The following is a 23,958-nucleotide window of genomic DNA, read 5'->3' as shown; positions in this document are numbered from 1 at the left end:
CCTGACAACTTTGGACCCCCTATCTTATCGCTACTTGTATTTTTTTTCATTAAAAATGATCATTATTAATAAATGTGTAAATAATAATGACTGCACATTCAATAAAAGACACTAAAAAGTAATTTGAGTTTGGAAAGTTCAGTAAAATAACTTAAAACATTTAATTGAAATAACCTAACTATACAAAAAAGTTACATACATTTTAGAATGTTTGACCATGTCATTTTAGTGAGCTGGGACTGTGTTTCAAATGGAAATACTAGATTTTTGTATTTTAAATGTTGATTTAAGTCATCTATTGGAATATCTGAAGGCAAACAAAATATTTTTTACCCTGCAAAAGCATTAGAATAGAATATACTGTAATTTATACAGGTGAAAAACTGAAATTCCAAGTAACACAGATAGTAATAATCATTGATTAAATGAAAGTATGTTTAAAGCTATACTATTTTTATAATGATATGAGTTAATAACATACCTGTAATGAAATGTTCACTGAAAAGCCGTGAGTTGGAAAAGATCTCCTCAGTCCAGTCAGCTCTCTTGAAGGAATCCGATAAAATTGAAGCCCTCGGTTTTTGCCATTGCGATTTTGACAGTCAACAGTGCAGCATGACATTTCATTTAGCTTAACCAGACAATTTAAAGGTAACAGCTAACTTTTTGAGGACTGTTCAGTCAGCTAACTACAGGTTTGTTTTAATGTTCGAGCCGTTCTTTTTTCTACCACTTCCGAAGGCGGTGACGTTGCTAAAGTATTGGTCTATGTAACTATGTTTTCTATAAAACAAACTATAACATTGGAAAAACAGTAGCCTAAACACATTTAAAATCTACAAATAAAACTGCTTTGTTATAATAAAAACTAAGTAGACTTCTCCCTCCCCTTTTATAGTTTTAATATGAAACTAAAACATTTCTTTCAAATCATACCTGCTACTAATTTGGTGATGCTACAATAATGGTACACATTATGTTTTCTCGTCTTTTCCTCGTTATTGCTGTTTAGAATGTCGGTACTGTCTGGCCTCTATGATATCCATAGTGCTTCAGAGTAGAAAATGATCAGTTTTGTGGTCCGCGCCATGCTGTTTAGTGTTCCACACGATCAAGTCAAGTCTGGCGTCCAGCTCGAAGTCTCGCAGTCTTCATTTTAGCTAACCTGTGCAAAATGGCCATTTATCACAAAATCCTGCAGGAAAAGACTCAGGGGTTCTGCTGGCCCCTCTATCGCTTAAGGACCCTTAGAATCATCCTAACCTTCCCGCTGTTACTGCGCCCCTGTTTATGAATATATACGAATACAGAAATCCATCTAGATGGTTTGAAAACTACACTGTTAAAAGTGAAACTGTGCATTTCTTATCTTATTGAGCTATTTCTATTTGACCTGACCATAAAAAACTGATTTTGTTGGTGTAACCTATTTGTCAGGTTGATTCAGTCATGTAAAAATAATATTTTTGACAAAACATAAAAAAAAAAAAAAAAGTGGAATAGACATGGACATAAACTCCAATTGTACATGATCATGTGGTCGATCTGTGGTGCTATCAAAACAATGCTCTGTTTGTTTGAGCCTGAAACAGCAATATTGCTTTGAGTGAATTTGGGACGGGTCAAATGGTAAAACCAATGGAAGACGGGGGAGTTTTCTGGAATCTGTTTGAATTATTTTTGCTCTTAAGTTTAGTGATGCTATTGCCACAGAAATTACACACTTCAGCTTTAATTTAATGTATATCTTATAAATTCCTGTTGCCCCTATGTAATAAATTGTAAAACAGGAATGTTTTATCCCAGCTGCACAATAATTTAGATTTTAAAATAAAATGTGCTTTATGCCAAGTTCACTGCTTTCCTCTCTGTGCCATTGTCATTCTCTTAAAAACCTTGCATGTATGGCTGGTTTCCTTGGCAGTCATTTCCTATTTGGAGCAGAGATCTCGAGGGAGGAGGGATACTTCCTGTCAGGGAGTGTGGGAACTGTTGGAGGCAGAGTACACCATACACAGTCAGCCAAAGATGTAGGACACAAACTAAGACCAGACTGCAGGCAGCACTCCACAACATGAATTTAATTACAGCATGTAAGGTCTGCAGAGTCCTTAATATGCTGCTGTCTATCCTTACTCTCTTATTGTTGGCTCATGAAAACATACTTTAAAAGAACCGATTTGCTAGCCGTAATGTAGAAGTGCTATTTTAGTGAGTGGCTATTTATTGTGTGTCATTATTGTTTAGTTGAGAGTTTTTAGGTGTTTTAGAGTAGTGATACAGTTTATACTTTCAATTGCTTGTTGCTTATTGTTTTGTAACTTTTAAAGCAGTGTAAATTATGTAGCATTAAAATATTTCCTATATCCCAGTTTAATATGCAGAGACAACTATAAGTAAGCCATTTGTATGTTGATTTGCCGTAAAGTGTAAACACTGTTGCTCTGTGGGGCTAGCAAAAAATTGTTTTATTATTTTAAGCAACCCAACACAACAACATTAGCTTAACTAATGGCTTGAGTTTGGGGCGGGACTATCAGACCAATGGTAGATGGGGGGGGGGGGGTTCAAAAAATCTGTTTGAAAGCAATAATTATTTTTGCAGTTCATTTTGGTGATGTTAGTGGCACTGGAATTGCAAACTTTAGCTTTGATTACTCAAGAAATGTATAATTTCTGTATTGTTTTTGTACAATCATATCTTTTTAAAGCAAAACATTCTTCATGCAATGTTCTCTGATACTCATTAAAGATTAAAGCCATGCAAAACCAACCAGAACTGAAACCTGAGACAGCAGTGGCCCATAAATCCCTCCTCTGAAAGCAAACGCAGCGTTTTTAAATAGAAATCCTTGAAAATGTATTTGGATGTGTTCGAGATGCAACAGGTTGTTCCCTAGGGTGCTTGGAGACAGAAGCACTCCCTTGCCCTGAATGTTGTTCGGCAGAGCGCTTGTACAGTGAACATGATTTCCAAGCCCTGCCGTCTCATGTCTTGCAGGAAAATCAAGGATAATCACTGCACTGGCTTACAGAATTTGCCGCCTCTGGACTTATTTTGTTTTGCAATGGGAACATGCTGAATCAAAATAGTAAAAAGTAAGTTTGGAGAATGCTATTTCTTTCTGTTTTTCTAATATTGATGGCTTTAGTTCCAGTGAAACATGCAAACCTCTTTATTGACACAGAGTGTGTTGGAATTAACAGATTAGCTGGAATGTTTATGGCTGTTTTCCAATTAACCACATTAGAGTTTGTTTCAGCATTCCATGCCAAATTCTTTTGCATATTTTCGAATAGCCATTAGGAATGAGCTTTGTCTGAATATGCTGTTAATTGTTTTGTTTTTTGATCGTACATTACTAAGAAATTAAAACTTGACCATTGAGAATATAGAGATGTGAAATACAGTGTGCTCCAAAAGTTTGAGACCACATTGAAAATCTGGGAAATCTCGGAAAATCTAAAAAAAAAAAAATAAATACAAAAATGATATGAATAATGAATATTTATGATTTTGCACTGTTTTCAAATCACTAATCTAATATGCAAATTTGCGACACTGACCATGTTAACTCTTTTGTATAATAGGTCAGATTTCCTTGCTTCCACTGAAGCACATTAGATGCTCTTTTGAACATTTTTAAATCATGCTGGAAAACATGGATCCATTAGGTTTTGTACAAACAAACTTGTGGAGTCCATGCCAGCTCAAGTGCATGCTGTCATTAAAGCAAAAATCATGAATTCTGATGTTATCTGATATCATGAATGTTAATTTTGCAATTCCCTTTTTCACTCAAATATTGATGCTGCTAATTTAGTTTAATTTAATTTAGTGTTGGTTACACTTTATTTTAAAGTGTCCTTGTTACAGTGTAATTGAACACGTAAGTGCTGAGTAATATTAATTAACAACATGTACTTACTATAGGTTTAGGGTTAGGGTTTGGTTTAGGTTTGTTGCTTATAATTATGCATAATTTACTGTTATTACTATAGTCATTACATGTAATATGTATAACAAGGACACTAAAATAAACCAATACCAATTTGAGAATTGTAAAATAAAAGCATTTTCACTAGTGGTCTCAGACTTTTGGATGCCACTGTATATTGACAATACAGCTGAAAGAAGCATAGTTTCTTTATCACATACATAAACACATGAATAAAGACTGCATATCACCAAAAATAGTTCCACATATATAAATATGCCCTTTATTTTCTTAAAATAAGTGCTCAGGAGTTTGGCACTCAAAAACTATTTTGTATTTTGAACTGATATGAAAAGGAGGGTGCTATATTTGATGCAATGAAGTAATTGCTTTGTCATAACTCGACCTGTGTATATCATAGCTTCATGGACCATTTCCCCTGAGTCATCAGGAGACCGCCCTGATCAGATGAGCCCATGTTTGCCTCTATAAAACGACTTTGTACCCTCGCAGCTGTCTGCCTGACCTTTTCATTATTTAATGGTGTGAATACATTAACTCTGTTTTTCTCTGCGCATGGGTGATTTTCAGTGTTTGTTTCAGAAAAGAAGTTTTGTGGATACAAATTGCACATTTTTAGTCAGACTTGTGGCGTAGTGGTTAGTGTGATGATACATTATACTGTGGTGCTCATAAAGGCAACAAAAGGTCAAATCCAGCTTGCAACATTTGACTATCCCTTTCCTTTCTTTCTCCCCATCATTTCCTGTCATATAGTCACTATACTGTAAATAAAAATTGTGAAAAGGCCAAATATTTAATATAAAATACAAAATAATAATTGAATTGGTCACACTTTATATTAGGTGTCTTTAACTACTATGCACTAAACCTTAAAATACATACAGTACAATGTACTTATTGTGTAACTAAATGTTGTTCTGCAAAATTCTCACAAGATTAACATTTGCTTCTACGGAGGTTAGGGTAGGGTAGGGTTAGCTTTAGGATTAGGGGTAAGGAAACAGTGTAACTACAGATGTAATTAAATGCAAGTACTTTAAATGTAAGTACAATGAAACAACACATATGTACATAAGTACAATGTATCAAATGTTTAAGTGCTGTAGTAGTTAAAGACACCTAATATAAAGTAGGTCCATTTCATTTCTAAATCTCAATATATATATATATTAAGTTCTTTAGAAATGTCTTCAATTAACCAGATTAATGCCACTTATTATGAAGCACTTTTTTTTTTTTTTTTTTTTTTACAGCCCTGTGGTCATTATTGTTCATTCTCCAAACGGTTAGTTGACAAAACACTTTTGGACACATGTCCTGCGGTGTGAAGTACTATTTTAAACAGCATTTTGCTAATTCTTTTATAATTATTATGCATGCAGCTTTAATGACCTCATAATAATTGAGAGACTGCATGCAATATTTCTGCTTTTAAAAATGTATTTGTTTTGCCGCAGGACAATTTAAAGCTGAAGTATGTAATTTCTGCAACACTAGCACCACCGAACGGAATTGCTAAATTAAACAATGTTTTCAAAACAGCTTTCTGAATATGCCCCTCACCTGCAGTTGTTCAAACAGTCAGATAGTCCTGCCCCCAACTCACACCATTAGTTGAATAATGTTGTTACTCAGGGTGAGTCAAAGTGGGTTGTTCAAAACAAACAGGAATTTATAAATAGGGCCACAGAGACAGTGTTTACAGTTTTAGAGAAAATTAATCATTTGAATGGCTTATTTATAGTTGTCTCTGCACATTTAGCTGGGATATAAGAAAGTATTTTAATACTGAAAAAGTTACACACTTCAGCTTTGAAGGCAAAAAGTTGATTAAGAATGAGGGTTAGGATTAACAGAAAGTGTCACAGCAACTGTAATATACACTTTCCCATGTACATTCATATATATTTAACATAAATCTTGATGTTAAAAGAAATTAAGGGCATGGACATGTTATATCTCAACAACCTAAATTCATAAAACAAGTTTCCTTGTCATTTTTAAAAATGTTTGAGGTGAGCATATGTTTCACCACAGGTCATTTGTGGATTCGATGACACCACTGGCTGACTCACTGGAGAGACGCTTTGAGTTTTAATATCCGCTTACCATCTGCAGTGTGTCATTTGTCAATCTTTCCAACACACCAAGGAGCACTGGATTGACTATCTATTACATGTCAGAGGAGAATGAACAATGGTACACGGGGCATTAGGTGGGTAATATGGTCGACTTCCTGCAAGATTGGGCTGAGAGGAGTTTGAAGTTGTTGTCTGATGCTGTTTAAGTTCTGCTGAGGCTTTTGGGCAAAAACATTTTTGTTTATATCTTGTGTTTTTTATTTACATAATAGGTACACCCCATTCTGTTTTTGTAGCTGAATTTTTCCTGTCAAGGACCAAGATAGCTAAATAGGCCTGATATCTTCAATGTGATGTGTTGAATATTTTCAGTGTTAAAATACTTTCTTAAAGACAGTATTCCATTTGTAAGTTGATTTACCAGAAAACTTTGGCTCTGGTACTTTCAAAACATTTTTATGGTGTTTGAGCATCTCAACAAGCCTGACATATACACTCACTGAGCACATCCGCCTCAAGGTTCAACGTTTTGTACATTCTGAAATGCTTTTCTGCTCACTACAATAGTATAGAGTGGTTATCTGAGTTACCAAAGCCTTTCTGTCAGCTTGAACCAGTCTGGCCATTCTCTGTTGACCTCTCTCATCAACAAGGCGTTTCTGTCCACAGAACAGCTGCTCACTGGATGTTTTTTTTTTGTTTTTGGCACCATTCTGAGTAAACTCTAAAGGCTGTTGTGCGTGAAAATCCCAGGAGATCAGCAGATACAGAAATACTCAAACTAGTCCGTCTGGCACCAACAATCATGCCACGGTCGAAATCACTGAGATCACATTTTTTCCCCATTCAGATGGTTGATGTGAACATTAACTGAAGCTCCTGACCTATATCTGCTTGATTTTATGCATTGCACTGTTGCCACATGATTGGCTGTTTAGATCATCTCATGAATAAATAGGTGTACAGGTGTTCCTAATAAAGTGCTCAGTAAGTGTAGGCTTTAGTTAGTGGCAGGACTATTTGTTTATCCAACCAATTGAAGATGGTGAGAGTGTTCGGGATTCCTGAGCAGTTTTTTTATTTTTACAATTATATTTACAGTTTTGATTGGTGATGCTCATGGGACATAAATTACACACTTCCTCTTTAACTTTTTGAGATTTTCCAAGGGACAGCGTTTGCTTGGTGCACAATTTCAGTACCCATAATCTGACCTCACATTCGGCCATTTAAGATAATGAGACTATTTAATTTCATTGTTTAGTATCTCAATATACTTTTACATTTATTCATTTGGCAGATGCTTTTATCCAAAGAGTGCATGGTTAAATACTCATGGACAAGATGTGTTTTTAGACGTTTTTTTGAAGACAGAGAGTGAGTCTGCTTCACGGAGAGAGTTGGGAAGGTAATTCCACCAGCAAGGTACAGTGAAACTGAAAGTCCGGGAAAGTTTTTTGATGCCTCTTTGTGTTGGTATAACAAAGCGCCGCTCATTAGCTGACCGCAGGCTTCTGGTGGGAACGTAGCACTGCAGAAATGATTTTAGGTATGCTGGAGCAGACCCAGTGACTGTTCTGTATGCCAGCATCAGAGCCTTGAATTTCATATGTTCATCAACCGGCAGCCAGTGATGAGAGACAAGAAGTGGTGTAACATGCACTCTCTTTGGTTCATTGAAGACCAGACATGCTGCTGCAACCTGGATCATTTGCAGAGGCCTAATTGCGCACGCAGGGAGGCCTACAGTGAGAGCATTACAGTTGTGCAGTCTAGTTATGACAAGTGACTGAACAAGAAGTTGTGTGGCATGTTCAGAGAATAAGGGTCTTATTTTCCTGATATTGAAAGAATCTACATGATCGTGCCGTCTTTGAGTGATCCATGGATAACCCTAGACTACTGACCATTTTGGAAGGCGTTATTGTAGTTGAACCCAGCTGAACGGTGATGTTGTGTTCAACAGCAGGTTTGGCTGGAAAGACGAGGAGCTCAGTCTTCGCTGGGTTAAGTTGCAGGTGGTGTTCCTTCATCCAGGCCAAGATGTCTGCCAAACAGGCAGAGATTCGACCAGTCACCATGGTGTCGTTGGGCTGGAAAGACAAGTAGAGCTGTGTGTCATCGGCATAGCAGTGGTAAGAGAAACCATGTGCTTAAATTATGGATCCCAGTGATGTTGTGTATACAGAGAAGAGAAGTGGCCCAAGCACTGATCCCTGAGGTACCCCAGGAAGTAGCTGATGTAACTTGGACACCTCTCCAGGCTACCTCGAAGGATATACCTGAGAGATAGTACGTAACCAGCCAAGCACAGTTCCTGTGATGCCCAGAGTAGAGAGGGTGGACAGTAAGATCTGATGGTTGACTGTCTCAAAGGCTGCCAAAAGGTCCAGTAGGATCAGGATGGATGATCTGGATCCAGCTCTCACCTGTCTCAGCGAAAGACAGCAGGGCAGTCTCGGTGGAATGTCCACTTTTTAAGCCTGACTGATTGTCATCCAGCAGCTTGTTCTGCGAGAGATAGGCAGAGATCTGATTAAGAACTTAGCTTCCATGTGTTTTATCCATGAATGGAATGAGAGAGACTGGTCTGTAGTGTTCTACATGTGTGGGGTTAAGTGCAGGTTTTTTAAGCAGCAGGGTTACTCGAGCCTGCTTAAATGTAGTGGGGAAAATGCCAGTAAGTAGCCAATTCGATTGCACATTTTCCTCAGTTCTTTAGGTTATATACTCTACTGCAATTGGCAGTGTAAGTGTTTGGTTATTATAACTTCAGTGTTGCAGATTGCAAAGGAGTTGCAGAAACAGATAAAGCCTTTCACCTCTCAGGATTTTAAAAGGGCTGTTCCCATGAGCACAGAGGCAGGCATCTTTTATTCATGGATCGAGAAGAATGAGTCAGTGTAAATCTCTTTAGCTATGTCTCGCAGCAGGGTGCTTAATTTTCATGTTTACTCTGCGGATTGATTGTAATGTGCAAGCAATAACAATTTTGATTTATGCATCAACACGGCTGACCATTTTACCACAGTACCAATCTAGAATTTGTGTCAGATGAAATTGTTATTGCTAATATGTTGCGTGAGAATTTAGGAGACATTTTTTATATCATTTTGAAATCTTTTGATTGGTAGCTTGGTAAATCTGAGCACAATTTGAGACATTGTTGAGATCACTTCTGCAACTCTAATCCCAGACACGTGAGATCGCTGAGGGTCTTATTTGCACTATTTACTCCATTTGTACTCACTTTTGTCTAGGAGAACCAATTGAGATATTAACAAGAAAAGAGACAGATGTAAACACCTTCACTTTTTGTTTTGTGTTATAACCAGTGGCGTCACTAGGGCAAAACTTTCTGGAGCCTTGAATGATTTTAGTCTAGCCCTGAATGTTTTTTGTTCGAAACTGCTCAGGTGTTGAATGGAATTGAGGCAGGAATTTCAGTATTAAGTATATATTGGTTATTGCAGGATTTTCCCTGCATTTCAAGTTACATCTAGAGGCACCCCTGGTTATAACTTTATCATTTTGTGTCAGTGATAGTCATCTCAACATGCCCTTTCATTTATGCAGTGCCAGAGATTCTTGAAGGTCAACCACCTGGAGGGCTAACTTTGCTTTCCACTTTCTGAGATGCACCTCACTTCCAATCAATTAACACTGCTTTTGTTGTTTCATCACAACTTGCTGAAGATGCCTTGTAGCTCCTGCATAATTCCCAGGCCACCATCTCTCTGATCTTCAACAGAGATGATGAAATGTTATAAGAGATGATGGTGCCTGAAAGCTTTGATTTTTGCACTGCAAAAAAACAAAAAAAAACAAAAAACAAAAAAAAACAAAAAAAAAAAACATACTTGCTTAATCAGTATTTTTGTCTTGTTTTCCAGAAGAAAAAAAAATCCAAACATTGCAAAAACAAGATATGTTTACTATAGCAATGTTTGTGCTTGAAATGAGTAAAATAAAAAAATGCTTCGAGTTCATGTAAAATAGTCAGTTTTAATGAATTTAAACAATATTTTAATGATACTTCCAAGTATTGAATGAATTATATTTAAAATTGACATTTCTAACAACATCGTTTTCCAAAGTATGCAGTAGAGAGCATTTTCAAAAGTCTGTTCTGAGAAGCATAAATGTAGCAAAATCAATGCATTTTTAAACTAAAACATATTAGTATGGGCATGGCCTTAGAAGGCAGCAAAATTAAGTTGCCTACCTTTTGGAACAGCTTTTGCATCAGTAGTGTGCCTATGATGTCTTAAAATGCTGCTTACGTAGGCAACTCACTAGGTTTCAAAATAGAGCTTTATTATCCTACACAACTTAAATTGATCTTATTTTAAGGATGTTTATATATTTTTACTGGGAAACAACACAAAGGGTGCAGCAGGATGGCACTAATGCAGAGCCACTCAGTAGTCAGACAGTGAGGCACTGGTACCTCATGCTGGGCTCACTGCAACACTTCAGAGATCTTCAATGCACTGATGAAGTTTTCCAATGACCGAACTTTTAACACCAGTGACTTTGAATTACAAACACCTGTTTGAGTCTAATAGACGTTTGTTGGAAGTATAGCCCTGGTGAATGTCTTCCTCTCTTCCTGTTTCGCTCCAGTAGATCCCATCTGATGCCGAGGCTGAAGGAATCACGGTCTCACGAGTCGTTGCTCAGCCCCAGCAGTGCAGTAGAAGCTCTAGATCTCAGTATGGAGGAGGAAGTGCTCATCAGACCAGTGCACAGCAGCATCCTGGGACAGGATTTCTGCTTCGAGGTGAGTAGACTACCCTCTGAACTGCCTCAACATTGCAAAAAAATATTTACTTAGTATTTTTGTGTTGTTTTCCAATAAAAATATCTAAACAGAAATCAGTTCTTAAACTTCACTAAATGTAACAAAATTTTGTGAAGTTTATGCTTAAAACAAGAAAAAAAAAATGGGGTGGAAAAAAAACCACTCGTTGAATTAAGTACATTTTTCTTACCCCATTGGCAAATCGTTTTTTCTTGTTTTAAGCATTAACATCATTACAAAATCCGAAAAATAGACTAAATATCTTATGCCATTTTGCTTCTGAAGTAAATTTTATTTATTTTTATGGATGTTCAGATATTTTTAATGGAAAACAGGACAAAAACACTGATTAAGAAAAATACTTTTTGCAGTGAATTGCTTATTAAAAATCTGCTAGTCTCGTGTAAGACCTTTGACTAAGCAAAAGATCTGCATCTCATTCTAGCCAAGAACAGCTTGCTTAGACAGGAATAGACTGACTGACATATAAAGCAATCAACCACATTTTGTATTTTTATTTTTGAATGCTTTTTAGGGAATTTCTTTTAATAGACCGGCATAAAAAAAATAATTTAAATCATTGCATGGCAGTTACTTCCACATTATTTCCCAGATATAACTCAGAAATGCATTTCCTTTCATGAAAATCTAGTTAACTTGGTACTAAGTGCCTTCAAATAAATAAATAAACCTCTGAATATCTTTAGAAGATTTGATGCCACTAATCAGGCAGATTTTACCTTGTAAACAAGGCTTTATTAAATCCTGTGTGCCCTTACTCCTGGAAGTTTTTCAAGTGTGAAAACTGTCTATCACTATCTGTGACTATCACTAGAAAAGTGCTATTTTGATTTGGAAAGCCAGTCAGATTGGATTCAAAACTGATTGGCTTTACAAATCAAGATAGTACTTTCCAGTTTTCTGTGCTATATGCATCTGACGGTCAGCGAATGGACTGTGGGCAGTCCATGGGCGTCCCCGTCTGAGGCTGATACAAAAGCTCTGTCAAAGTCACAGGTCTGTATAAATAGCGTGAAGGAGTTTTAATGTCCAACCAGTCTCAAAATAGCACAGAGGAAAGGTCCATTAAAACTTCATTAAGGCCATTAGCCGAGATCAAATAGTTTGCCGAAATAGCGGTGCTATCTAGCCAGGCTTCGGCTAAATCATTGAGAGCCCACAGATCAGATTGCTGGATAATTTTCAAGTGTGCTACAGGGAAGGTTTGTTTAAACCAGATGGTTATATAATCGCAAAGGTCATAGGGCACAGACAAAGGAAACCTAAATTATACAGCAGTGATCAGGCGTCTGCATGCAGATTTTCTTAAAGGAATAGTTCCTCAACCTCATGTCATTCCAAACCTTTTATGAGTATCTTTCTTCAGTAGAACACAAAGGAGAAATTTTCCAGAGTTTTGATGCTACTGTTTTCCATTCAAAAAGAATGAAAAACCATTGATATCTAGAATTGGAACAGTGAAACAGATATAAGGAAGTTACAATTATAGCTTATTACATTGGCTACACTGTTCTTATGACATTTCAAAATAATATTAAAAAAGGCCTCTGCATTTATCTCTGCTTTCTGATATTGCACGGGATACTGCAAATGCATTTTATCTAAGTGTATTCTGTCTGTTCGGGCTATTTAGGAGTTTCATTCTTTCTTCAAATGTAATTGCTCTCCACTCCTGGGAAACCCTTCATTGATTGAGTGCTGTAGAGTTCAGTAGATCTCTGCTCACACTGATCTACATTACAATCCTCTCTACCTCCATTAATGCACTTATCCTCAAATTTGATAATTGTAATCTGTAATTACAGGTAACTACTTCAACAGGAAGTAAATGCTTCTCATGTCGGTCAGCTGCCGAGAGAGACAAATGGATGGAGAATTTGAGACGTGCTGTGCATCCCAACAAGGTAAATCGGGTGAATCTGTGGTAATTCTAGATGAGCTGAAGTTTCAAGGGATAGTTCACCCAAACATGGAAATTCTGTTATCATTTCTTCCATGGAACACAAAATATGTTAGATAGAATGTTAGCCTCAGTCACTGTTCATTTCAATGTATTTTTGAACTTTGTTATCAAGGCTCAATCTAAAACATAGAATGACTTAATAGAAATATCCTGCTGTGTTATTTAATTTACTGCTTGGTTAAACTGTTTACTGAATCACCCCAAATTAGGAATGGGTAAAAATATAGATTTTCCTGTGCATCTCGAGATCGATTCTTAAATCCCAAGATCGATCTTTTACTCTATGCGCAACCATCTTCTACAATGAGAGGAAATTGTTCGCATTTGCAACCATATTTCATGCTACTGGACTAAAAATGTCTATGATTAGCTACTGGCTAGTAAATGTTCAGATTTCACTCACCAGTGATTGTTTAGTATAGTGGGGAAATATTCAGCAGTGAGATCCTTTCACTGCATGTTAAGAGCAAAAGTTTGTTTTGACTCGTTCCGTTTGTTCTTCCAAAGATCCATACATTGAATAATGTCTTTTTTACTTCCCTTTCTGTTTATTTACAGCCAGTTGTTGATCAAAAACTAAAAATTTTTTAATTTTAATCACACATAGCAAACATGAAAATTAAAGCCATTTGAGTCCTTGCTCGTTAATATGTGCTGGTGTATAGGCGCTCTTTACAGAAATGCCTGTTTTCTTAAAGAGACAGTACCACTTTTTAGCGCATGTTCAAAAAAATCAATGTAAATACTTGTAAATAGTACAAATTATGCAGTTAAAGAATAAACATGTAACAAAATTGGTATATGCAATATATCAATTTATTGATGGAATACATGGATTTTTTCATTTAAAAAAAATCCAAAATGTGAGCAAAAAGATTAAAAATTAATAAAATGTACAGTATTTAGTAAAATGTATATGTTTTCGTAATGTACCTAGTTAGAAGATCCCCTGTACAATTAACAGCATTAGCTGAAAGAAAATTTCTTTAATATGTAAGCAAAAAGGACATTATAAATTAAATATACCCATATGAATCGATATCGAATCATGAGCTTGTGAATCGAAGTTGAATCGAATTGGGAAATCTTGATTAATACCCAGCCCAAATACTGCTTTCTTTTGTTTTTCACAGGATAACACCCGTCGGGTAGAAAACATGCTGAAATGTTGGATTATCGAGGCCAAGGACTTGCCGGCAAAGAAAAAATACTTCTGCGAACTTTGTCTAGATGACACGTTATACGCACGGACTACCTGCAAACTCAAAACGGACAATGTTTTCTGGGGCGAACACTTTGAGTTCAACAACCTGCCCTCGATCAAGAGTATCACCGTGCACCTTTACAAGGAAACAGACAAAAAGAAAAAGAAGGACAAAAATAATTACATCGGGCTGGTCAATATCCCCATAGCAGCAATCACTGGGCGACAGTTTGTGGAAAAATGGTATTCAGTGAGCACACCGAATCCCAATAAAGGAAAGACTCCGGGGCCCATGGTCCGAATGAAATCTCGATACCAGAGCATGAGTATCCTTCCCATGGAGCTGTACAAAGAGTTTGCAGAGTATATTACTAATAATTATATGTTAATGTGCTCGGTGTTGGAGCCAGCACTTAGTGTGAAGAACAAAGAGGAGATGGCTTGTGCACTTGTTCATATCCTGCAAAGCACAGGCAAGGCCAAGGTAAGACGATCACTCTGTATGTATTTCATGTTGATGTTAACAGTAAATGTGCTGCATGATTGTGCATTTTATATATAGGAAGATTGACATAGAATTTCCTGCTTAATTATAGGCTTTTGGGGGCCGTTCACACGGAACACAATTAAATTATTTTTGCACTAAAATGCACTAAACAAATGTCTTTGACAATGTCTTGCTTTTATTCATGCAAAAACACTTTTGGTGTGAACGGCCCCTTACTGATGCTGTTTGCTGGCAAACGGGGGAGACATTCCGTTTACTGACTGGTAATTATGCTGTATTAATTGCGGCAGGCAAATAGCACTAAGTTTAGTAAACAAACCACATTCTAGAATAAGCCTAACTTGCATCAAAAGGAGGTGCATTTACGCTGAAATGAATGACAGTGACTTAATTATCATGGCACAGTGCTATTTCAGCACAGTTAGTTAAACTAGATTGTGAAATACAAAAGTGGCATAACTGTGTAGGGGAGTTTTATGTTATTTTGGATTGTGTCTTGGAAGAGTTGTGCTGAGCAGTGTGCGTTTTTTTATATAAGTATTTGCCCAACTTTGAGTGCTTCTAAAAGTGAGTGCTTTAGCACAGGATGTTCCAGGCTTTTTTTTTTTTTTTTAACAGCCCCCAAAGCACCCCCCCCCCCCACCCAAAAAAAAAGTTTAATTGTGAAAAACATAATTGATAGAGAAGAGCAATAGAGACGTGGCCTGCCTCCCCTCATTTAATCATGGAAGCACAGAGCGCTCTGATTGCCCTCATTAACTTGAGCATGAGCGCTGCATTCGGCTCAGATAGTCACCATAAATCAGCCCAGAATCTGATGACATCACGCACAACAGTGCGCTGTCTAATGCTTTGTCACTCATCTGTCATTATTGATCAAATGCTGTGAAAGCAGGCTCTTTTGTGATTGCGTTTCTTTTTTCTGTCTGCAGCACTCCGACGGCAGTTCGAGGCATTGTTGCATTTTAATGGACTTGCACAACAGTAGAAATGTGTTATCCAGTTCTCTAAAATGTTTGATCGCATTATTGTTGAGTGACACTGTGAGCTTTTTTGGGATTTGGGCCTACACAATGCGATAATATGACTGCAAAGCACAATGTCTCCACTGTTCATATGTGCTTGAACAAGAGGTGCCCTGCTTAGCAAATGTCAAATGTATTGACACCACAGTTCAAATCAACATTTTTGAAAAAACTCACAATACAGTGGCCTCAAAAAGTACTGGGACATGTTTAGACACTTAAAGGGTTAATTCAGCCCCCCAGAAAATAAATAATAATAATTCTGTCATAATTTATTCACTTTTATTTAATGGGGAAAAAAAGATGAAATCTTATGTGTCCAAATACTCTTTTGGGCCCAATGTATGTAATTTTTGAGTTTATTTTGTCTATCGTTACAGCAGACTTAAACAAGTCAATAAGGCCACTGTCTTCTATCATTGTGGAGTTAATTGGTCAGAGACCAATTGTCTTTCATTATACAAAACGAGAGCTGGTCAGCAAGTGTTTTGTCTTTCATTAGCTGTAGGTTACTGTAAATAAAGTCCCATTGGCAGGCTCTTTGCATACCACCTTTCAGCTTTCTGCTTTTGTATGGATGCCAACATGAATTCAACAATGAATACTGATTAGACAGATTATGCACTAATGAGAGATGATTGAAATAATATGTCCCAGTATGGGGCATCTCATATTAAATTTGTCTTCAAATTTAATTGTGATGTTAAAATACTTCTTCCTATCACAGACTTTCATAGGTTGATTTTCCCGAAAATTAAACACTGTAGCTATGTGGCACTATCAAAACATTAATTATGAGTTTTGGGGCAGAAACCAATTGGGGTTTTCCGACCAATTGAAGACAGGGGAGTGTTCAAGAAATCTGTTTAAAAATAGTCATTATTTTTGCAATTCCTTTTGGTGATACTAGTGGCTTTTGCTCATCTGTGGCATGTGGTATTAGGGGAAGGGACGTTATTATTCTAAAGAGCATTTGATTGTACAAAAATGTGTATACGCCCCTGAGTGTGAGATTAGTCATCAATATTTGTATTCCATTTTCTCAAAACAGAATAATTGTACATTTTTAAAGGGATTGTTCACCTAAAAATGAAAATTCTCTCATTTACTCACCCCCATGCCATCCCAGATGTAAATTAATTTTTTTCTTCTGCTGAGTACAAATGAAGATTTTTAGAAGAATATCTCAATTCTGTAGATCCTCACAATGCAAGTGAATGGGTACCAAACATTTGAAGCTCCAAAAATCTCATAAAGGCAGCATAAAAGTAATCATAAAATAGGACTCCAGTGGTTAAATGTATATCTTCAGAAGCGATATGATAGGTGTGGGTGACAAACAGATCAATATTTAAGTCCATTTTTACTTTACATTTACATCCCTGCCCAGTAGGTGGTGTTATGCACAAAGAATGCGAATTGCTAAAAACAAAAGAAGAAGAATGTGAAAGTGAAAGTGGAGACTGATAGTAAAAAGGACTTAAATTTGGATCTGTTTCTCACCCACACTTATATCAAAAGACAAAAGCTCAGTGTTTTGGGGAAAGATAATACAGACATTTGTACATTTGATATTGTTCCTCCAAAGCTAATTTAATAGAGACAGCTTCACCACACATTGCTACAATTTCAGTATTGTATTTGTGCAGGAAGAATTGATCACACTGGTTCATGATTGAGCCCCCCATAAAGAGCTGATAGTGTCCTGAGCATGCCCGAGGGAAATTCCAAGTTTCAGCTCCTATGCTAATCAGATCTTATTTATTCAGGTCGCACTCTAGAGAGAACACACTGCTATTTTAACAAGTCACTGCTTTCTTATTTATACCTGCCTCACACCGCTGTCAGCATGATGCTTAAACCGGACATTAACAGAACATTAACAGCCCCTCCGCAGGAAGAGGGAAAGTGGAAAACATGGACGGGTATCAGAATGACTGTATGGCCTATGAAAACCATTTCAAGTTCACTTTTATGGGCTTGATATAATTAAACAAGCTAAATAAACATGCACAAAAACATGATCGGTTGTGGCAGGTTTTACAGTTGACTGGTGTTTGCATTATTCAGATTTAAATAAGCTGTTTTTTTTATGTATAGTTATAAATTGCACAGTTCCAAATTAAAATTCTGATTAGATGAGCTGTGTCCGAAGCCCTTGTAGCATACTGCTGTTTGAATCTGTATAGTTGCATATTACATACATATGCTATGTTTAAACAGTAGTAGGTATTATACAGTCTATTATGCATAGTATGCAGTATGCATAGTGTTTCATTCTAAACATAGCCACAGAACCTTGGATTCCACACTGCTGTCCATATGCCCTCCGTACATGCATTTCTTCCACTGATCTGTGCTGATTGTGGTGCTATGCTACAGACTGGCTTGATAGGATGTGACAGGCAAGCCGGGGAAGATGTTGGGGTCTGACTAGTGGTGAGGCTGAGGATAAGTCTCATCAGGGAGTGGGCGCTGAGTGCAACTTGCAGTGTTAAGCTATTGTGTCCTAATTGAATACTGAGTGCTGTAACTCCTGCCATAGACGCAGAGCTCTCGGAGAAAGTGGGTCTCATTTGATCCTCTCAGTGTCATAACCACAATACACCTCAGCCTGCCTGGGATATGCCCTTATCGCCTGATCCCACTGGTGTTACTTGAGAGAGCTTTGTGCAGTGTGCTTTGCTGCTGAAGGTTCTGCTTGGAGGTTGGGTTTTGCATTGTTTCTTGTCTAATATATACAGCAAAATAAGGCAACCAAAGTTATTATAGTTCTGCATTTTTAAATTAGTTTTTGTTTTTTACGTAATGTCCTGGATTCAATACATGTTAAGTTCAAGCAACAGCATTTGTGGCATAATGTTAATTACCACAAAAAATGACATATTGCCAGTAAATTCCTTATTTTATCACACTAAAATCATGTTAACATGTATTAATGTTTAATGTTTCTTGTGACTAATGTTTAATGTAATGTCTTATGTTTCATATACTTTTGAAACAGTGTGTATTTAAATTTTTATGGACTGGCCCCATTCACTTCCAATGTAAGTGCCTTACTGTAACCATAATTTGTGTGTGTGTGTGTGTGTGTGTGTGTGTGTGTGTGTGTGTGTGTGTGTGTGTGTTTTTTTTATTATTATTATTTTTTATTTTTTTTTAATAAATGAAGGATGAGTCAAAATCATTTTGGTAACTGTGGCAATCAACATTATGCCACAAATGCTGTCGATTGAGCGTAACTTGTATTGAACTCGAAACATTTCTTTAATATTATTTTCAGTTTAATTTAGTTAGGTACAATTATAGTTTAATAATCAGTTGGGGAATAAACATAGGTTATGCATAAAACTGAGGGGGGAACCCACTAAGAATAAATTGTGCTTGCTAGTAGTGTTGTTTTTTTTTTTTTTCATTGTTTTAGCACCCGATTTACTAAAAGAATAATGCAAATCAGGTAACGACACAAACATGTAGCACAAATCTGTGCTGAATGCAATTCACATAGCGCAGTTCACCATCATTCAGGCCGGTTCTAAGAGCTAGGTGGTGAACTGTACAGCAGACTATCACAATATAGCATACACTCACTGAGCACTTTATTAGGAACACTATGGTCCTAATAAAGTGAACGAAATGGTCTTCTGCTGTTGTAGCCCATCCGCCTCAATGTTCGACGTGTTGTGAATTCTGAGATGCTATTCTGCTCACTACAATTTAGTTGTTATCTGAGTTACCGAAGCCTTTCTGTCAGCTCGAACCAGTCTGGCCATTCTCCGTAGACCTCTCTCATCAACAAGGCGTTTCCATCCACAGAACTCCCGCTCACTGGATGTTTTTTGTTTTTGGTACCATTTGGAGTAAACTATAGAGACTGTTGTGCGTGAAAATCCCAGGAGATCAGCAGTTACAGAAATACTCAATCCAGACCGTCTGGCACCAACAATCATGCCACGGTTGAAATCACTGAGATCGCATTTTTTCCCCAATCTGATGGTTGATGTGAAAATTAACTGAAGCTCCTGACCCGTATCTGCATGATTTTATGCATTGCACTACTGCCACACAATTGGCTGATTAGATAATTGTATGAATAATAGGGTGTACAGGTGTTCCTAATAAAGTGCAAGGGTATATGCACTATTACGATCTAGAAATCTGAATTTTCTCTTTAAAATGCAGAAAGGACACTAAACTGCACCACATGTCTGGATATATGCCTGGTTATAATGCTCTTCTCCAACATTTGATCATCAATTGATAAATGAATGTTGCAATGATTGACAGAAAATGTACACAAAATTCAGTTTACCACCTGCTTTTCAGGTGTTTACTGCCTACTTTCCATGGGCAGGTTTTTGCACCGAAATACAGCATGCCAGTTGTGCCACTGTTGTTAAGCTAAGCCGCTCTCTTTGGAGGTTGTGCCTTTGCATTGTTTCTTGTATTATATAAGGCAAAATGCATCTGCAACTGTTTTGATTTGTTGTAGACACCTGCTTAGGAGGCCAAATCCTCAGTTCTTGCTTTTAGAGGCATGTAACAATAAACCGAACACAGACATACATCTGCTGCAAATCATTGATCTGACGCCAGAGGATCAGCAGAAATCACGGCCTGCTACAGACATGCACGCCTGTGTTTTTACACAGATTCTGCTGACAGCAGTAGCACAGTGCCGCCCACATTGATCTACAGCAAAACATCCCTCATCTCTCTCTCTCAGAGTGTAGGTTGTCACAAGCCTAGGTTATGTTTTGGATGCTGGTATGTTGGTATTCCCATTTGATGTACCAGCTTCTCCAGAAAGACGTACTGGTTGACCAACTTCACCAGAAAAGTTTTGTTGGTAATAAACAGCATGGATTTGCTGGACATCCAGCTAGATCAGTACCAAACCAGCACTAACCAACATAAATCAACCTGGTAAAGTATGGTGATTCATACTGGTCTAAACTGGTCTTTTCAGAAGGGCAGTGAGGCCCTGTATATTGGCAAATAGACCATGGGTGTTTTCAAACTCATTTTAGGTTGAGGGGAAAAACATGCTTTTCCGTAGCTTGGCTGGATAACTTTAGTAGCTTTATTAAGCTGTCTAGAACTGAACCTTAACAATAACACAAAAAATTGGCAATGCATTGGCCAAGCGCTCACATCTGCTTATGTCTACTTGTGTAAAGCAAGTTATTTTAATGTGCACTAGTATTATATGAGTAATGAGACTTATATTTCGGTCTGTTCCTTAAGTAAAGCTACCAGCTGTACAAGACAATTCGTATGGACTACTTTTATGGTGCTTTTATGTTGTTTTTGTTTTTTGGAACTTGGCATTAAATATGTAGTAAGTATATACTTAACTATCTACTATTATTTAGCCTCAGACGTATAAAGGGCCTTTCACACAGGGGCCACATGAGAGCAAATCATTAGCATATTTACTCACTTGCTTCTGAGGCGGTGGATGTGCTCAGCTGAAACTGATTACAGAGGCAGTGGAGGCAGAGCCCAGACATAGGATATGCATCTAGAGAGAGGAAAAACAGGAAGTGAGGGAAGGAATAATACAGCGATGCCAAGGGAAAATCTCATAGGACTATACAGCATCATCCATATCCCACGATCAATACAGTATCACTGCGTATGAGTCATCTCTCCAGCTGAATATCTATAATAAACAACTCAATCTGGAACACATTCTCACTAGATTCCAAATGAAAGGTGCCGGCCTGTCAGATGTAGTTGCTATTTTCAGGTCATCCTGTTAGACACCCAGCACTGGATGGTTCAAAAACAAAAGTAGGACTTCAAAAACAGAGTGATCAAAGATGAGCAGATGGGGAAAGAAAAGAGGAAAGCAAACATAGACCAGTAGCAGACACGAAAGACAACCTATTCCTTAGAGGTTTATCTTGTGTTCTAAGCCAGCAGATAATAATTTGCATTTTAAAGGTGATGTCCCTCAAAAAGTGTAAACACTGTGTCTCTGTGGTGCTATCAATACATTGTTCAGTTTGCTTGGCAACATAGCAACATTGGCTCAACCAGGTTCGTGAGTTAGGGATGGGACTGTCTGTTTGTCCAACCAATAGAAGATGGGGAGAGTGTTCGTAAAACCTATTTGAAACAGTCATTATATTTGCAGTACTGTTTGATGATGCTAGTGCCGAAATTACACAGTTGCTTCAGCTTTAAACAAATGTTACATTTGCAGTATAAATTTAAGGTTTTAATCAGGAATTATTTTCAAAGTCTTTTTAAACATATACTGCTTATCAGTAAAGACATCTAAATGTTTTATCCCCCTCAGGACTTTCTAACGGATCTGATGATGTCTGAAGTGGACCGTTGCGGAGACAACGAGCATCTCATATTCCGTGAAAACACTTTGGCCACTAAAGCTATAGAGGAGTACCTGAAACTAGTGGGACAGAAGTACCTACAGGATGCTTTAGGTAAAAAACACCTTTTGTATGTGTGTCTCTAAAATGTATATTGAAATGTAATTTTCATTGTGGCGTTCCAAAGCAATCCAATGTTGTCCTGTTGTGAGGAATATAGAATCAGTAATGTACTCATACTGTGCATCTGTGTGGTTGAAGTTCTACTGAATTAAGATATCAAGTCACTCCTTGAAGGCCAACTGGATTGGTAAATATAACTGTAAAATCTAGTTAGAAGGGCCAGTTTCACTCAGAAGTGCTTGTTTTAGGCACTTTTCCACATGCTGAGAAAAACAAAAGGCATCACACATCCCATACAATATGAAGTAAAGTCATTTTAATTTGTATAGCGCTTTTCACAATACACATTGTTTCAAAGCAGCTTCACAGAAAATCATGTAATAATAAAAGTCATAGGTATTAGTTAAATAAAGTGAGTAGAGATTTTGGTAGGCAATAACCGATCTCTGTGACAGCTCTATACTTTGTAATAGCAAGCAAAAATGTGTCAGCGGGCCACAGTCTTTGACCCTTTTGCCTGTCAATTATTTTGCACATTCTTATAGTGTTGCAGTTGAAGCGGATCATTGAGGCTTAATGCCATATTCAGATTCATAATAGTTGTCAGTTTAGGGTGCTATTTTGCTACTGTTGTGTTTGCCAACCGTGGGAACACGCACTAATGCTGTGTTCGTTGTTGGTCTCAACGGTATCGTGCAGGGTTTTGGAAATAGGGGGCATGGCTAATTCAATGGCTCAGTCTTGTGGAAGTAGAATGGCTAAAATCGCTTTAAACTTGATTAATGTTAATTTCATCATATAGTAATTTCTTTTTTTAAATCAAAATTTGTATATGTTAACATTAGTTAATGCACTATGAACTAACAATGAACAACTGTATTTTTATTAACTAGCATTAACAAAGATTAATAAATGCTGTAAAAATATATTGTCATAGTTCATTATACCTAATGCATTAACTAATGTTAATGAATGGAACCTTATTGTAAAGTGTTACCAAGAAACAGTACAGTATAACAATATTATGTACACTGTCTGTGCTAAATCAGGCTTTTCTGCTTGTCTACCTTGCTACTATACCTTGTGCGATCTTTGTCCAAGGTGAATTTATAAAAGCCCTCTATGAGTCAGACGAGAACTGTGAGGTGGATCCCTCTAAGTGCTCCTCCAGCGACCTGCATGAACACCAGAGCAACCTGAAGATGTGCTGTGAGCTGGCTTTCTGCAAGATCATCAACTCTTACTGGTAATGGCATTAAAATTACCTCTCATAAAAGCACAGAACACACTTCATCTCAACTGGCTGACCTAGTTTTGACCCGACCTGTATTGTGGGGAGTTCCACTATTGCATGGATTCTCAGCCGTTTGCAGACGTAGGGCTCCCTTCCAGGCCCCCAATATCAAAAGACAAGTTTTTATCAGTAACAATTTAAAATAATTTTCATTCATTCAACCTTCCTGGGCTGTTTGGTCATTTTTGGCAGATTTCAGATTTATTTATTTTTTATAAAAATTGTTTCCTCAATCTGAGTAGTACAAGACTTTGTGACTTTTCCTAGACTTGCAATCTGAACATACAAAAACAACTTGGACTTGATGCGATGAGTCTAAGTGGTCGTAAAAAAAAAAAGTGACACCTTTTCTGTTCGTGGTCTAAATCGACCAACCATAAGAAATGAATGAGTGAGACCCTAAGAGCAATTTTTTTTATTTGTCGAATAAAATATAAAAATTAGCCACAATGCTGAACACACACACAGAAATAAAGAGGTGGGACTATAAAACATCTTTGCAGCCATCTACTGGTTATTATTGTTATGACATGATTTTGACATAAGTATGTAATTGTTCTTTTTCTCACCAGATGTTAGCAATTTGCCCCCAATCCATGACACATTCCAATATTTTCAATTTATAAAAATGTAGG

At 37.2% G+C, this 23,958-nt stretch overlaps 1 protein-coding gene across 3 annotated transcripts in view; it reads left to right on the top strand.

Annotated features, from left to right (window-relative positions):
• The window catches only part of LOC127415146 (disabled homolog 2-interacting protein-like), a 117,413-nt gene that overhangs the window by 68,046 nt on the left and 25,409 nt on the right, over positions 1-23,958 (top strand). For 2 of the 3 annotated variants that reach the window (XM_051653733.1, XM_051653734.1), the window contains 5 exons: positions 10,673-10,826; positions 12,674-12,772; positions 13,965-14,519; positions 21,876-22,020; positions 23,131-23,275. In XM_051653733.1, coding sequence (XP_051509693.1) covers positions 10,673-10,826; positions 12,674-12,772; positions 13,965-14,519; positions 21,876-22,020; positions 23,131-23,275 — 1,098 coding nt within the window. Of the gene's footprint in view, positions 1-10,669; positions 10,827-12,673; positions 12,773-13,964; positions 14,520-21,875; positions 22,021-23,130; positions 23,276-23,958 lie in introns of all 3 variants that reach the window. The other variant, XM_051653735.1, reaches the window with a different exon arrangement.

The sequence above is a fragment of the Myxocyprinus asiaticus genome, chromosome 24, assembly GCF_019703515.2.
Source record: "Myxocyprinus asiaticus isolate MX2 ecotype Aquarium Trade chromosome 24, UBuf_Myxa_2, whole genome shotgun sequence".
NCBI lineage: Eukaryota > Metazoa > Chordata > Actinopteri > Cypriniformes > Catostomidae > Myxocyprinus > Myxocyprinus asiaticus.
This window is presented reverse-complemented; position numbering and strand designations above follow the sequence as displayed.